This window comes from Populus nigra, chromosome 1 (assembly GCF_951802175.1).
Source record: "Populus nigra chromosome 1, ddPopNigr1.1, whole genome shotgun sequence".
In the NCBI taxonomy this organism is placed as follows: Eukaryota; Viridiplantae; Streptophyta; class Magnoliopsida; order Malpighiales; family Salicaceae; genus Populus; species Populus nigra.
In genome coordinates this window covers 47,429,017-47,445,543 of record NC_084852.1, presented here as the reverse complement: position 1 = coordinate 47,445,543, position 16,527 = coordinate 47,429,017, and the positions used below count along the sequence as shown (strand labels likewise).

The following is a 16,527-nucleotide window of genomic DNA, read 5'->3' as shown; positions in this document are numbered from 1 at the left end:
ACCTTCTGCAAGGCGTTTCGATGCGGCTCAGAGCTGAGTATCAAGGACATAAGGGAGATCCTAGCTGGAGTCTTCTTTAGTTGATCTACTATGCAATATTCACTATGCTTGATCAACTTCAAGAATTCATTCGACTCCTCTTCCGTTACCGGCTTATTAACTTCTAATGCTTGGTCCAGATCTACCACTTCTTTGCCCTTCGCCTTCCTCATCTCCTCGGGCGTAAAGCAACGACCACTCTTGGTTAAGCCACTTATCTCAGTCTGGAACAAAGGAGCTCGAACGTTGGAGGTATAACCGTAATTATAAGGCATGGCATTGTGATTCCCTTTCGTGTAGGATGGTTTAACCAAGATTAGCCTTGGGGGCCCATTAGCCGTGTGTTGGATCCTGCATACTCCTGTCATCTCATCTTGACCTTCCATCATGCTCACCTCAACCCTGCTCTCCATGGGTTCAATTCTCAATTGCCCCATTTTTAACATTTTTGCAATTATTTCCCCAAACTCGATGCAATCTTCAATATGGTGTCCATCTCTTCCATGGAACTCACAATAATCACCTCCCGCCGGATGGCTTCCCACATTCGCCTCTAGAAATCCTGATCGTACTAACATGTTGTACATCCTTTCCATAGACACCTTCAACATCTTGCATTGATTTCCAACATCTATCATGCCTATTCCACTACTACTTGAGGCATGTTTAGGCAACGGGTTTGAATTAATGTTGGGCTTGTCTTCAAATGATACCCATCCTATCTTAATAAGCTCCAACAATCTTTTCTTGAAAGCGTAACAGGTTTCAATCCCATGCCCGGGATTACCCGCATGGTACTCACAAGTCAACTCGGGCTTGTACCAAACTGGGAATGGTGGTTGTAATGGTAGTGTAGGGATAGGAGCGATGTGCCCAATGCTCAATAGTTTGGCGTACAAGTCCTTCAAAGGCATGGGTAGTGGCGGTAGTTGTTCTGAAGGGTATCTTATATAGGGTCTTTGATTTTGGTGGTTTGACTGGTTATTTGTTCGATTAGGGGAAAAAGGTTGGTTAAAGCTCATGTGTGAGAATTGAGAGGTAGGTACTTGTGGATTGTGGGAATATACTTTCTTGCCCTTATACCCGCCTTCCAAATTGTTAATATCGCCTTCTCTCTTTCTTCCAATAAAACCCTTCTTTTCCACTGGCATCGCTATTCGCCCAGCTTTGATCCCTTGTTCTATTCTTTCAGCTATGCGTACCGCATCATAGAAATGTTGAGAGGAGCTACCCATTAGGTGCTCATAATAAGGTGCCTTGAAGGTATTGGCAAACAAGCTCACCATTTCTGTTTCTATCAAAGGGGGTTGGACATGCATTGCCTCATCCCTCCATCTTTGCGCATAAGCCCTTACCGACTCCTGGCTCTTTTTCTCCATTGCCATTAGACTTGTTCGATCAGGAGCGATTTCCATGTTAAACTTGTACTGTTTGAGGAAAGCCTCCCCCAAGTCTCTCCAACTTCTGATCTTGACACTATCTAACCTCATGTACCAGCTTAAAGCGGATCCTGCTAGGCTATCTTGAAAGAAATAGATTAGCAATTTATCATCACGGATTACTTCCGCCATTTTGTTGCAGTAGGATCGAAGGTGAGTGTTTGGGCATTCCAAACCGGTATACTTAATGAACTCTGGTATTCGAAAATCTTTTGGCACCATGATGTTTGGTACCAAACATACTTCGGCTGCTCGCATAGGGTCAAACCAGTCATTGCCCTCAATTGCCCTTAATCTTTCTTCTAGAGCAAATAGCTTGTCTTGGTCCATCATACTTGGAGACCTATTATCCGGGACTCCCTCCGTTGTTAAGTCCACAGTGATTGGAGCATGAGTTGGCTGGATAGGGGTGATAGGCACAAAATGTTGTTCATTGGCCGAGTTTGCCCCCTGGTTTTGAGATACTTGAGGGATGTGAGCTGCTGGCGCTCCTTCAGGTTGTTGTGCTGATGTTCCCTCCCCGTTCTTAGCTCTCAGAAGCTGCTCAAGTAAATCGGTCAGCCGAGAAACTTCATTTTTCACGGACTCCAACTCGGTTTGATAATGGGACTCTAAGTGAGCTCTTTCTTCGTTCTCCATCCTCGATCTAGCCCGGGTGTTGTGGATTTTGGATGTGGGACCTATGTTTCACGATCTGGCGTGCATATGATGTATTAAAAATGAATGCTTGATGAAAATATGATGCTCGTGCAATGTATATTTTAGAGTCGACTCATGACTTTCGTAATCCTTTAGGCAAGATTTCTGAGTTGACCCGATTACTGTAAAGGAGGGTTTGCCAAGTTCTTATCATAGTAGCTTACCAAACACATTAGAAAGAAAGATAGGTCATGGCCTTCTTATAAATAGAAGTCGTTCATACAATGATTACAAAATAGGGCGTTATACATTGCTACCCCTAAAAGGCATTTCCTCTATTAGCTAAGTCCCCAATAAAACAGGTGATGGCCGCCATATATTCTCGGTACTTTGAAGCGTCATTTCCAACTTGGGTAGCTTGTTGTTGCAATCTTTCTCCCAACTTGCCTTCTTCAGCATTTTTCTTCATTCGAGCTTCAATGACCTTCCATTTGAAACCCCCCTCGGCGACTCTACATTGGCTAATCTTCCCCAAGCCTAATAAACTGACTACCTCTGAAGCTGTGTCTTCAAATCTTCGCCTTAGGTAGATCCTGTGGCTGTTGTTTGGAAAATCTAAAATCCTATCATATTCCTCCAAAGTCGGTGTCATATCAATGTTCCCAAAGGTAAAACTCCGATAACTAGGATCCCAAAAATTCAGTAGGGCTTTGATTGCTGTTGCTTGTACGGGTAACCTCATTAGTTGTGCAATTCTCCCATATTGCCTTTCAAAAATAGTCTCATCAATATATTCCATAATAGACACTAACTTCCCCAAGTCATTTACCATGTGATTTATCTTGGTAATGTAAGGCAACCTACTAGCATCGATTCTTGGGCATTTTCCTTCAGCTACTTGAGTCCACTCAGATTCTTGCCCAAACTCTTGGAAAGATAGGTACTTAGTCATGATTTCGGCTCGAAAACCTGGATTGATGAATTTAACATTATTAATCATGATGCAAATGAACGTAAGATAGATATCCTAAGGACAAGTTCTATTTGTTAAGTGAGAACGGGTAGGTTTTCTATCTGGTCTTGAAGGGTCTCATATCTGCCCAGTGACGTTCTTCGTAAAGACAGTATGGGGGCGTTGCAAGGGACAGTTAAGGTAAGTATACCCACCATCACCAAGCAGACACTCAGATATGAGTTGGGTGTTTCACGCATCTGAACCCTGACCAATAGTCATAGGGCAGATCGCTACTCCCCCTCCTAACTTAAAGCTTGTGTGTGCTTCTCAAAATCAAAGCATGTGATGCATGTGACAGTTCTATACAAATGCATGAACAATATTGCGTAAAAATATTTAAAGCATATAAGCAGATAAAAAAGCAAATTAACAATAAACACATGAAAACACAAATCAATCAGACAAAAAACAAAGCTTAGTCCACAAGGTCCCCAGTGGAGTCGCCATTCTGTCGCGGGTGCGCGACGTCGCGGCGAATATTCCACTTTTAAAATCTAGGATAGGTGTATGGTATCTATTTGACAAATGTGGGGAGACAAAAAATATTGTCATTTGTTGGTAGGAAATGGAATGGGAGTCGCCACCTAGTATTTTGGTCACTAGGAACCCTAACTGGTCTTAGAGATTGGGTACGGGGACTGGTTGCGTAAAGGGAAGGTATTAGCACCCCAAATACGCCCTACCTAAGGTAAGCTGCATTGTTTAACTGTCTGATAAGATTCAAGGTCTCGTTGTGTTTCCTAGTTGTTGGTCCGTCTATGGTTCAAGAAAAGTCCTCCTCAATAAGGAGATCCTTATCTTATCGGGTAAAGCCTAACCGTTCTAACGTCAATGTAAAAAACATATTTAATCAGGAATACGTTTTACGTATAAATTCGTAATCCCACATACTAAAAGAAGACAAAAAGATTTTTTTAGAATTTTTGAAATATTGGCCTAGTTCTCATGGCTTGAATAAACTGGTTATAAAAGCCAAAATGCATGCTAGTACATATATGGTTTTTTTTTTTTTTTAAACTTTCTTTGTTGTATGAAAATATGATGTTATAATATTTATATATATATATTGGAGAGACTAGGCCGTATTTTAAAACAAAACATTTTTTAATTATGTATTTTTTTTTTTGATGTTTCGACGCAAATCGGGTATTTTAATACGGGGTTGGTATCCTTACGGTATAAAAATACAACCCAATATTAATCCACTTTAACAAAAATGCAGAAAAATCAACAATATTTTTAAAGATATTTAGGAAAATTTTTGAAAACAAAAGACATTTTTTATTTTGAAAATCTTTGACGTTTTGATGAAAACCGGGTATTTTAATACCGGATTTGTATCTTTACAGTATAAAAATACAAACCGATATTGATCAAAATACAGTAATAAACTTACAGAAAAATCACATATTTTTGGAAATAATTTTTCGAAGAAAATTATTAATTTTTTTTTTATATGTATCTAGATATAAATAATACAAAACACAATATAATGTACATAATATATAATTGGGCTGGGCTGGGCCGGCCCAATTCGTTGGGCCGGACTCAGCCCCAAAATATGTCGGGCCGAAATCTCGGCCCAACAAAAATCTGATATTTCTTTTCTGGGCCAGACCCGGCCCAGAAGACAGGGCTGGGCCAGGATTAGCCTGGCCCATCAACAAAACCAGCTGGGCCAGAACAAGTCTGGCCCAGCACAAGAATCCAACGGGGGGGGGGAATTATTTTCCCCCCATCCTTCTGCATGCAGAACGAATGTTCTGCATGCAGAAGGAAACACAGATTACACAAATAAAATGAGGAGGAAAGAAAGTTTACCTGGCGCGGAGGAGTTGGTGCGTTGCTGGGAGGCCGGTGGTGCTGCGGTGGAGTCTGGTCCCGGCTGGAAGAAGGAGGGGCGGATTCCTGCAGAGGAGAAGGAAAGCTCTCGGCTGGAACCTTTGGTGTGGCTAAGGAAGGAGCTGCTACTCCGGTTGCTGCTGGGCGTCGCTGGAGGAAGGAGGACTGCTGAAGCTGCGGTGAAGGAGCAGCTGAGGGAGGAGCTGCTACTGGCTTTGTGTTGATGGGAAGGAGAGGGGACAGTGTTTTGGGGGGGCTGCTGGAGACGATGGGGCAGGTTGAGGGAGAAGAAAAAAAATCAAAAACAGGGGGGTGGCTCTAAGGCTGGCGGCTAGAAATGAAGAAGAGGGAGGGGAGATGTGTGTGAGGGTTGTTCGGCTGCTGAGGGTCTGTCGATGGAAGGAAAAATAGAGGCGCTGATGCTGGCGGAGCAGAGGGAGAAGAAGCTGGAAAAAGAAAAATGTTTGCAGGAAAAACACGCAGGAAAAGCTTATTTTGTGCCAACTTTGAGCTCCGTTTCTCTAACCATCTGACCATGAAAATTCTTTCTATTTATAGGGCTGGAAAGAGGGTAATCTTGTCTTCAATGGGAAAAAAGTCTCAGCCCTTGATTCGACTCGAGCAATCCAAACCGTCGGTTCAAAGTGTGCACCTCGAACTGCCAAATTTGCAGACTGCCCGAGGTGCATGTTTTGGCCCAATAAACCGAGCCGTTCCAAACCTTTTCGACCCGACCGGACCACTCCCCGGGATAAAGGAGTTCCAGGTGGACATGTTGGTGCATGCTTTGTCGGATTTGGGGGCCAAACGAGGCAGAAAACACGTCTGGAAGTCGGCCACTCGGGCAGCTTGGTGGGGAAGAAAATGAACAGTACCGGGCGACGCGTCGCCTGATTCCTGCCCTTTTTTTTTTTTTTTTTTTTTTTTTAAGTTTCAAAACAGCATCCTCAATCATTTTTTGTTTTTCAATTGCATCCCTGCCAATTTCGGTCTCCGTCCCTCTTGTTGGCCGCGTTTTTCACTTTAGTCCTTGGTCTCTGATTTATGCAATTGAGCCCTTAATTGATCAATAAACTTCCAATTTCTTCAATTAGGCCCCTTAATCAATTAATTCCAGCCCCTATACTTACGCGCCTTCTTCAATTTGGTCCTTGGTTTCGGATTTCTTCAATTAAGTCCCTAATTGGCCCTTAAACTTCAATATTTATGCAATTAAGCCCCTGATTTGCCCTAATAAATTCCTAAAAAATATATTTTGGCCCCAGAACTTAAATTTCTTCTAATTAAAGCCCAAATTGACTTAAAAATCAATTTTTCTTGCAATCAAATCCCCTATAAAATTCATTTAAAAATCCAATTAAATCCATAATCATCCAAATTTGGGCTTTTCTCCTCCAATTTCAAATTTCCTCCTCAACAGGGCTCTCCTCCTTCAAGAATATACTGTCAAAAATCCAATCTTTGTATTTTTAACCTCATTGACCAATTTTCCGACCATTTTCTGAGCGCTTCTGCCTCCTGTTATTTTTCTTAACCTCCTTTAGCCATATATATATTTTTATATATATATTTTGTGGGGGACCCAAAAATGGGTTACAACAATTATCACCGGGAGTGCGTCTGGTGTGATTCAGCAAGTCATTAGTGCTCTTACTTCTGAATTTGATCTCACAGATTTAGGCTCCCTCCATTATTTCTTGGGCATCCAAATTACTCACACTGCTGCTGGTTTATTTCTGTCCCAGACCAAATACGTTGAGGACTTGTTAGCTAAATCTGAAATGAGTGAGGCTAAACCGTGTGAAACTCCTTGTCTACCTTATCATCGACTCCTCAAAGACGATGGGGAGCCTTATCCAAATCCTCAGCTATACAGAAGTCTTGTAGGAGCTCTGCAATACCTCACTTTCACCAGGTCGGATATTGCTTTCTCTGTACATCAGGTCTGCCAGTTTATGCAGCACCCTATGATGTCTCACTTTACTGCTGTTAAGAGAATCCTACGATACCTAAAAGGCACTCTTAAGTTTGGTCTCTCATATACTCGAGGCGATTTACAATTAAAGGCATTTAGTGATGCTGATTGGGCAGGAGATCCTAATGACAGGAGATCTACTACTGGATTGGTGGTCTTCTTGGGTAACAATCCCATTTCGTGGTCCTCTAAGAAGCAACAAACTGTTTCTCGATCTTCCACCGAAGCTGAGTATCGTGCCTTATCCTTCACCTCAGCTGAGTTGGATTGGATAAAACAATTATTAGCCTTTCTGCACATTTCGTTGCCTGACGTGCCTGTTCTATTTTGTGACAATCTGTCTGCCATTGCTTTGTCTTTCAATCCTGTTCAGCATCAAAAGACTAAGCATATCGAAGTGGATGTTCATTTTGTCTGCGAAAGAGTCTCACGTCAACAACTCTCAGTACAGTTTGTGTCTTCCCAGGAGTAGTTTGCTGATATCCTTATAAAAGGGCTGAGTGCTCCTCTGTTCCACACTCATTGTTGCAATCTCATGCTTGGTTCATCACCGCTTGATCTTGCGGGGGGATGTTAGAGTATATTAGAGTACATTGCTTTAGATTGTGACACTTGTCACAATCTTAATATAGTGGATAGTTAGTTAATTAGCCCAAGTCTGTTAGTTTGTTAAAAACAGATATATAAACACAACTATCTCGTGGTATATGGAATTATGCAAAATAAGAACTATTATCAAGTATTCTCTGGAGCTTGTATCTCTCTGTTTCTTCTTTTTTTCTGCAGAATTATAGATCATGTTAATCAATTGACATAGCTTAACACCTTGAACATGAGTGGTTAGATGAGTTTGATCAATGGTGATTGATCTTGAAGTTCCGAAATCTGATACTTTTGCTCTGAACTTCTCATCTAACATTATATTTGTAGACTTAATATCACGATGATAAACCGGAATGGAGGCTACGGAATGAAGATAAGAAAGTGCCCTAGCAAATTCAGTAGCAATCCTTAGCCGCATTTCCCATGAAAACTCAAACTCCTTCTGGTCATGAATATACTCAAAGAGATTTCCATTGGGAATGAATTCATAGACTAGCAGAGGAACCTCCGTCTCTAAACAACAACCTAGCAACTTGACCACATTTCTATGATTGAGTTGTGAAAGGATGACGACCTCATTGATAAATTCTTCCAACTTTTCTTCATCCATCATTTTGGATATTTTAACAGCAACGATCATTCCATCTGCTAGCATTCCTTTATAAACAGTTCCTTGGCCACCTTGACCAAGTATTCTATTATCATTAAAACGATCGGTTGCCTTTTCCAACTCCTTGGAAGTAAACATTTTTGTTTTCTGTATGCTTCCAACGCTTGATGATAATTGTTGCTGCAGCAATAAACCACCATTTCGTTTGAAGAACTTCTTCTTCAGTTCAATGTTCTTCCTTTTTTTTACAAGTTTATATAACCGCCAAATACCAACAAGCAGCAACAACAATCCAGTGGCCGCACCTAGAACTGCCATTGCTCGCAAGAGAAAAATAAAATAATACGTATTATTATTGAACAACTATCTGTGTCAACAAGGTGGTTAAATCTCTTTTTTTGGGTTGAGGTAACCTTCTGGCGTATATTTTTTTATATACATTTTTTTTCAATTCTTATATGTTATTGTATATTCATATTTTTTTTTCATTATTTTGAACAAAAAAGCCACAACATCTCCCAAAGAAAATTTAATTTTAAAAAGCCTAAAACAATTACAAAAATAAAATAAAATAACATAGAAAGATCTCCAGGTTTTTTTATTCTAGTTTTTTTTTAAATATGTTTTTAATTTTTTATATATTTTATTGGTTTTTCATGTTTTGTTAAGTTTTCAAAAAAATTTAGACTTAATTTTTATGTTGGAGGTCTTGGGGGCATTTTCATCCAGACAGTAGCAAAATAGTATCCGTGCAGACTGAAAATTTCTTAAAATGAATTTTCTTAAAAAATAAAACATGGAAGAATAAATCCAATACATAAAGATAAATAAATCAATTAATCTAATTTTTTTAATTAACATACCACTTTTCTTTTTATTCCCACAAAAAAATCAATATTTTTTTTTTACAAATAGTTTTTTTCTTGTTGAGTGCAAATGGAGAACTTTCCAAGTCAAACATACCGAATCGATTAGTATAAAAACACTGTTCAACAATAGCAATGTCAAACACCTCAAACACGCAAAAAAGAAAAAACCATACAAAAAATTTAAAATTTTCTCATATAAGTGGAAAAGCGTAATTATAGATAATTATACATTAAGAAAGAAAAAGAAGGTGAAATTAAAAAAAGAACAGAATTTAATTAATTAAAAAAAAAAAGAAAAAGAAGGTGAAATTAAAAAGAACAGAATTATATAGTATGCTATGATTTACAGGAGAGCCAAGGGTACTTTGAGAAGGGTAAAGATGTAAATTAATAATTAAGAAAGTACTATAACGTCATTGCCTTATTCTATCCATTTTGGGGAGATAAAAAAGGCAGTCATGGACGAGAATTAATTTTCTTTCTTAATGTATAATTATCTATAATTACGCTTTTCCACTTATATGAGAAAATTTTAAATTTTTTGTATGGTTTTTTCTTTTTTTCTTAATGTATAATTCTCTCAGACAAGGGAAAATATATAATTTCTACTGTCTCCCAAACACAATTTATCCTCTAAACCAATGTTTCAGGTTCCTATAAATTACGAAGGAGAAAAGAATTAAGAGACAGGAACTTACTCAAGAAAGTGATCTTAGCTTTGTCGAGATCGTACAGATATCTGATTCAGGAAATCCACCCGGTACATTCACACATTTTGTCATCCCCGAACACCAATTTCCATTGGGATTTTTGCACTCATCGATATCTGATTCAGGAAATCCAATGAGTGAGTATGTTCCTGTGATTGGAGCCACCCAAAAGTAGAATGATATTGCATGGTGAATTTATGCTTCAACTCTATTCTAAAGCTTCAGTACTCCATTATTTTTTCTGAAAAAAAAAATAGATTAAATCACATTAAGCGTGTTCGGATCATACCAGTGCATCCATCAGGAAGATACGCATTGCCATCATAGCCCGGGTTGCAACTACAAGTAGTTGCATTGGAATACAATGTTACTGTTCTCAAACCCCACCTACCAGAAGTTAAGTTCATAGGGCGCCAGCAATACATTGCATCAGAATTCTCCACACTTTCAGGGATGTCAGTACCATAATACATAAACCAACTCAGGATTACTGGAACATATTGCATATCTTGCACCACCTCGGGACTTGATATATTGTTCCGGAACCATTCTTCCTCTACTATAAAAGCTACCTTGCATTCATTCCTGCCTTGATCATTAATAGGGTCCTCTGCGGTCCCCAAACTCGCGTTGAACACCTGGAGACTCGAGGGAATTGTGGTCTGGCAGCAATTGTTACCAGAACAGTAGCTATTTTCTTTCCCTTCAGTACTAGAACTAGTCAAATTATTAGCACCGCAAGTTGACGTGCACCCAACAATTTCTGGCTCAATTCCGTTCAATAAAGCACGATTGTTGCAGCCCATTGCGGTGAAGAAATTTGAGGAAGAGAAGGCGAAAGGACTTCCAGTCATATTAATGGCTAAGTTGGCACCTCTACCTGCACAGCCGAAGGAAATTATTGGACTGTTTACACGAACCATAGGATTATCGTACCCTATTGAAATCTCCAAGACCTCCATTTTGATGCTGCTTAAGAAAGCCTTGCTGGGAGAATCCGCAGTTGTTTTGTTGCAATGAACTGAGAACCAGTCATTCATGTAACAACCTGTTCCTATTCCAAATGGAAAAGGGATGCTAATGTTTCGACAAGTGTCTTCACAATTAGTCCTCGCGATAATTATTGCTGATACAGTTGCTATTTCAGGGACTAGAAATAGCAGGAAAAAAATTAGAGAGACACTACGAGGAATCATGCCTTCCCTTCTATTGCAGATTTAGATGCTGCTGGAGATCAATAATGGAAGGATAGAGAGAGAGGGGGGAAAGATCTTTCTTTGTTCCCTATATTTGTGAGAGAAAAAATACCAATTGAGACAGAGAAGACTGCCTTAAAAGAGTAAACGAACTGTCCAAATCATTTGAAGCAAATTCATTGAAAAGTTCTCTCTCAATCTATCTATATATATAATATGGTGGCCTTCCATATTTTTAATTCGAGTATTCCAAATGGAAAAGGGATGCTAATATTTCCACAAGTTTCTGTAGGATCTAGAGCTAGGATGTTTCTTCCCAACTTCCAAGCTTTAATTAATAATGTATAAATTCCACAAGACTATAAATTAAGACTCTCAAATTGAGTGATGATGGTGACTTTCGTCTAACCAATTCAAAGACAGGTAGCGTGTAGACGACGATGCTATGAGTGCCAAGATCTTAGTATAATGTGGAATATCTAGAAATAGTAGATAAGTACTTAGAATGGACATATCTTTAGAAATTAATCATCAATCAACTTGCAAGCGTAATTCAAAAGGAGTTATATTGAGATTGCAAGATTGTGTTTAGTTAATGTTATAGGATGTAATGAACATTTACAAAAGGGATAGAAAAATCCATAAAAAGAAAACAGAGAGTAGAGAGAAAAATTTGAACCATCAAATGCAAGTTTGTGTTTTGTTTTAAAATATTCTAGGATGTAATTGACTTGACTTGCAGTGAAGAAGTACAGGACAATTACTTAATAATTTAACTATTTTATTATCATAGAATTTTAAATAATCTAAGAGGAAGCTACAATTTTTTTCTTGTGTTTTACTTTTCAACAAAAAATAATAATCCATTATAACTCTTAAATTAAAGCTTATATATTTCAAGTTTTGTCCGACGTTGATTAAATCAATTTTTTTATAGAAAATCTATATCATGGAGAAACTTAACCGAAATTTCCAACGTGAAATCTCAAACTTAAGTTATTCGACTGAGTGTTTCTGTGTGGACCCTAATCCTCATATTTTTGTCTCCTTCTTTATTACAGCAGAAGTTGACATCGAACGACATGATAAAGCATATTACATGTTTATATGTTTAATCCGCATCAAAATAGTAACAAGGGAAAGGAAAAACAGAGACTCACGTGTGTTTTACAGCGATTCAGCAAACTTTATTTTTATTATACATATATTAAAATGCAATCATCTAATCCCATTGACAAGTCTTGATAGCATGATAACTTCTCCTCACCGGAGATCACCGTCTTTCCGGAAGAAATTCCCTCGGGATGAGTTGGGTAGCTGGTCAGCACTCCTTCAGCGGCACCATTTCCTCTTAACAGCCTTGGCTCTCTTGGCTTTCTTATGCACAATCTATCTCTACTTCGCTGTTACCCTAGGGGCCACTGAATCATGTTCTGGACTGACAGGTGCCAAAAAGACATTATGTCGTTTGGAGTTGGCAAAGGATTTTGTAGGCAATGGAAAACTCAATTTTTTCTTGCACGGATGACACAGTCAATCGGTTCTTGGTAGTGTTTTCTCTGCCTCATGCTTGAGCTCCTTAGTGACTTTGTATACATGATGATGTACCAGAATTTGTCTTTAAAATTTTTAATCACATCCACTGATAATTCTTCATTGTTTTTATAACAATTACACAGGTGATTTCTTTTATGGCTAAATTATGTTTTCCCATTTTCTAGATGTAGTTTATCTGTGCTGTAAGTCATTTGATGAATGAAATCATTATTCAATGAACGAGAAGCAGGATCGACCTGCTACAAAGCTATACAAAAAGAAAGCCACCTATTCAGACTAGTTCCCAGTTATAACAGATAGCAAACAAGTCTGTTTTCTTGATAAATAGCTGCTTGACAAATTGCAGTTTTCCACCTTCTGTGTTTGACAGTGAAAAGAATAGCTTGAGAAATGCTGTTAACAGGGGAATTTCAGAGTTATGACATCCAGAGTTTCTTTGCTTACAGATAAAGAATAGGTAGGCACGCCATGAAACACCAAGAGGAAGACCTTTTTCTGTAAAACCCGGGAAAAATAATAAATAAATAAAAATGAAAGAATTCATGCATATGATTAAATAAAAACAGAAATTCAGAAATTTTTGAATATAAATTTTCGGGCGAAATAATTCGAGACATTATAATAAACCCGGTATTGTTGATGGTTAGATTTAATTGAAGAGAATAATGCACTTAAAGGAAAAAGGGGGTCTAAATGCAAATAAGAGAAAATATAGAGTATACATACTCTCTCCTCACCAAGACAATCGGTAGGAACCATAAGGAGAGAAAATAGGGAGTTTTATACCCATTCTCGAGAAATCAAGAGAGAAACACTAAAATTTCAAGAACCCATCCAAGATTAAGAGCTTAAAGATGGGATAAAAACTTGAGAGCAAAGGATTACCAAGAAATTGAACAAGAAGGAAAGACAGGAGGGAAATTGAACAAGAAGAAAAGAAAGGAGGGAGTTGAAAATCTTCAACTGGTTGAAGATACAAATCTTAATTTGTACCGGGTAAGGTATTGTAAACATGATCTTAAAAAAAATCATTTTTAAATTCGATGAAGAATTGATGCCTTGATATTGAATCATAGGTTAGGGTTCTTAGACTTAAATTGGGGAAAAAGTACTTATTGTTGAGATTAAGTTAATTCATGTGTGTGGTATGTAGTTTATGAAAGTATTGTGTGAAGGGGAGGGGGAGACGAATCTGGACAAACTTGTCTCCTAACTTTCAATGAGATTTCGGGTAGGAGGATGAGGGGATTAGGATCGGGTTCCCCATATAAATTGTAGATTTGAATGTTAGCTAACCAAGGAAACTGGTCTTGCTCAATTTGGAAATGTAGAACTCCAGTTATGTGTTACCAACTGAGACTAAGTCGTGACTGATTATATAGGGTAGTAGGACTAATTAGTAAATGAACAATTTTGACTATACTGGAGGCAAAATTGGGTTCTCCTCCCTCAGAGAACTAGTAGCCTCGTGTCTTAGCTTTCTAACGAGATCAATCTCAATTAAAATGGAGTTTTAGAACTTTAGATATAGTTAAAAATCTGATGAGTGTTCAAACAGTAACAGTTCAAAGTCACACAGTAACAGTTGGAAAAGTCAGACAGTAACGGTTGGAAAAGTCAGACAGTAACGGTTGGAAAAGTCAGACAGTAACGGTTGGAAAAGTCAAGACAGTAACGGTTGGAAAAGTCAAACAGTAACAATAGGAAAAGTCAAACAGTAACAGTTTAAAGTCAGACAGTAACAGTTGGAAATTAGAGTAACAGTTGGAAATTGGACAGTAACAGTTCAAAGTTAGACAGTAACAGTAGACTTTCATGTGAATACTATAAATAAGAATATAAAAGAATTAAGTCATACGAACACTTGTATATTGAGATATTAACTCTGAAAATATACATGATATATGTATGTATGTTATTATGAGGAAATGAACATGCATAGAAAGTAACATATGAGTAATGGATGAATATGAATTCTCTACAATATCGGCTTGAAAGAATCATAACAAAAAAAAAACTTCCTTGTGATTCAGGAGGAGCAACCAGGATTGGATCTTCTGTTAGGGGAGGTCGCGAGACAGGCGAAGCAGGTGCGTGATTTTCCTCCTATTTGCACTTATACAATTTAGAATCCTTCTGGTGAATGCAATTATATTAAATATCATGATCAATGTAAATAAAGCCTAGTGTATTTACAAGATTAGCTTCGGCTAATAGCATCCATGATGGGATTGCCGGGAAATGATTTACAAGATTAGCTTCGGCTAATGGCATCCGTGATAGGATTGCCGGGAAATGATTTACACGATTAGCTTCGGCTAATGGCATCCGTGATAGGATTGCCGGGAATATGATTTATAGGATTTTTGGGATATGATTTACAGGATTGCTGGGATATGATTTAAACGATTAGCTTCGGCTAATGGTATCTGTGATAGGATTGCCGAGAAATGATTTACATGATTAGCTTCGGCTAATGGCATCCGTGATAGGATTGCCGGAATATGATTTATAGGATTAAACCTTGCAATGTCACCCAGTTTATGCAAGTAAATAAGATTATTCAATTAAGAATATACAAATGAGTGTTAATTGGGTTTAAAAGATTTACAAGCAAAATATAAGTTTTTTGTTAGAGTTCTCATGGAGTCGATAGAAAGCTAATACTTCATTCGTATTCATTACATGAGCATACATATATTCTTTATCAACATAATGGTATGTTTATTTATGATTTACATGATTAGCTTCGGCTAATGGCATCCGTGATAGGATTGCCGGAATATGATTTATAGGATTAAACCTTGCAATGTCACCCAGTTTATGCAAGTAAATAAGATTATTCAATTAAGAATATACAAATGAGTGTTAATTGGGTTTAAAAGATTTACAAGCAAAATATAAGTTTTTTGTTAGAGTTCTCATGGAGTCGATAGAAAGCTAATACTTCATTCGTATTCATTACATGAGCATACATATATTCTTTATCAACATAATGGTATGTTTATTTATGATTTACATGATTAGCTTCGGCTAATGGCATCCGTGATAGGATTGCCGGAATATGATTTATAGGATTAAACCTTGCAATGTCACCCAGTTTATGCAAGTAAATAAGATTATTCAATTAAGAATATACAAATGAGTGTTAATTGGGTTTAAAAGATTTACAAGCAAAATATAAGTTTTTTGTTAGAGTTCTCATGGAGTCGATAGAAAGCTAATACTTCATTCGTATTCATTACATGAGCATACATATATTCTTTATCAACATAATGGTATGTTTATTTATGTAACAAGTCCATCAAACATCTAGGAAGATCATTAGTATAGGACTCTACTTTGTGAAACTTATGTAAATATTTAACTTAAAACAAAAGGGAATTAACGTGTTTAGGTAGTATACTTTTGTGCAAACCTTGATGTATTTATAAAGGTTCAGCTTAGCATGTAGTATCTTAGTTATCTTGTAATTAATCCTTTTGAAATATTTAAGAACACTTCTTATTTTGTAAATACTTTCTTTGCATGTTAGTACTTCTTTTCCTTTAAATTTTATGATATAATGTGTTGGACTATGTTCATATTGAACTTACTCATAGGATATATATATATATATATATATATATATTGTGTGGATTGTATGAGGTGTGGAATTATGAGGTTTGATATAAGATTCGGAATAAAGGGACCTTGTGATGATGGGTTGATTGAGTAAACTGATAGTAGTCGATAACTTGGGATGTCCTAAATGCAAACGAAACTCTGCCGATTTTTGGAAGAAAAAAAAAATTACCCTCAAATAAAGAGGATATGTTGGAATCTTTTAACATTGATCGAGTCATACAGTCGAACTATTACATTTTCTGCTGGTTTTGGATTGCTCAATCAATTTCCCAATCCCGGGCTGCCAATTGCATGTTAATTTAGCACCTGTGCTTTCTTCTAACCAATTCACAAAATAGCTTCTTATTTCATTTTCTTCGTTACATAGCACAAAGCCGATCAATAGGCCTCTTTTAATTTCCCTATC

General features: G+C 37.5%; 1 protein-coding gene and 1 pseudogene across 1 annotated transcript; one reads left to right on the top strand and one right to left on the bottom strand.

Moving 5' to 3' along the window:
* Positions 1-11,093, bottom strand: part of LOC133704447 (wall-associated receptor kinase-like 8) — a 55,974-nt pseudogene extending 44,881 nt beyond the window's left edge.
* A 793-nt stretch (positions 11,094-11,886) lies between these two features.
* LOC133682505 (uncharacterized) lies at positions 11,887-12,593 on the top strand. Its single transcript, XM_062105867.1, has one exon. The coding sequence runs from the start codon at positions 11,887-11,889 to the stop codon at positions 12,463-12,465; it is 579 nt and encodes a 192-aa protein (XP_061961851.1). The 3' UTR covers positions 12,466-12,593.
* Positions 12,594-16,527: the final 3,934 nt, after the last annotated feature.

Bases quoted from the DNA above. Each gene is read 5' to 3' on its own strand.
- LOC133682505 (XM_062105867.1), top strand. From the start codon at position 11,887: ATGGAGAAACTTAACCGAAATTTCCAACGTGAAATCTCAAACTTAAGT.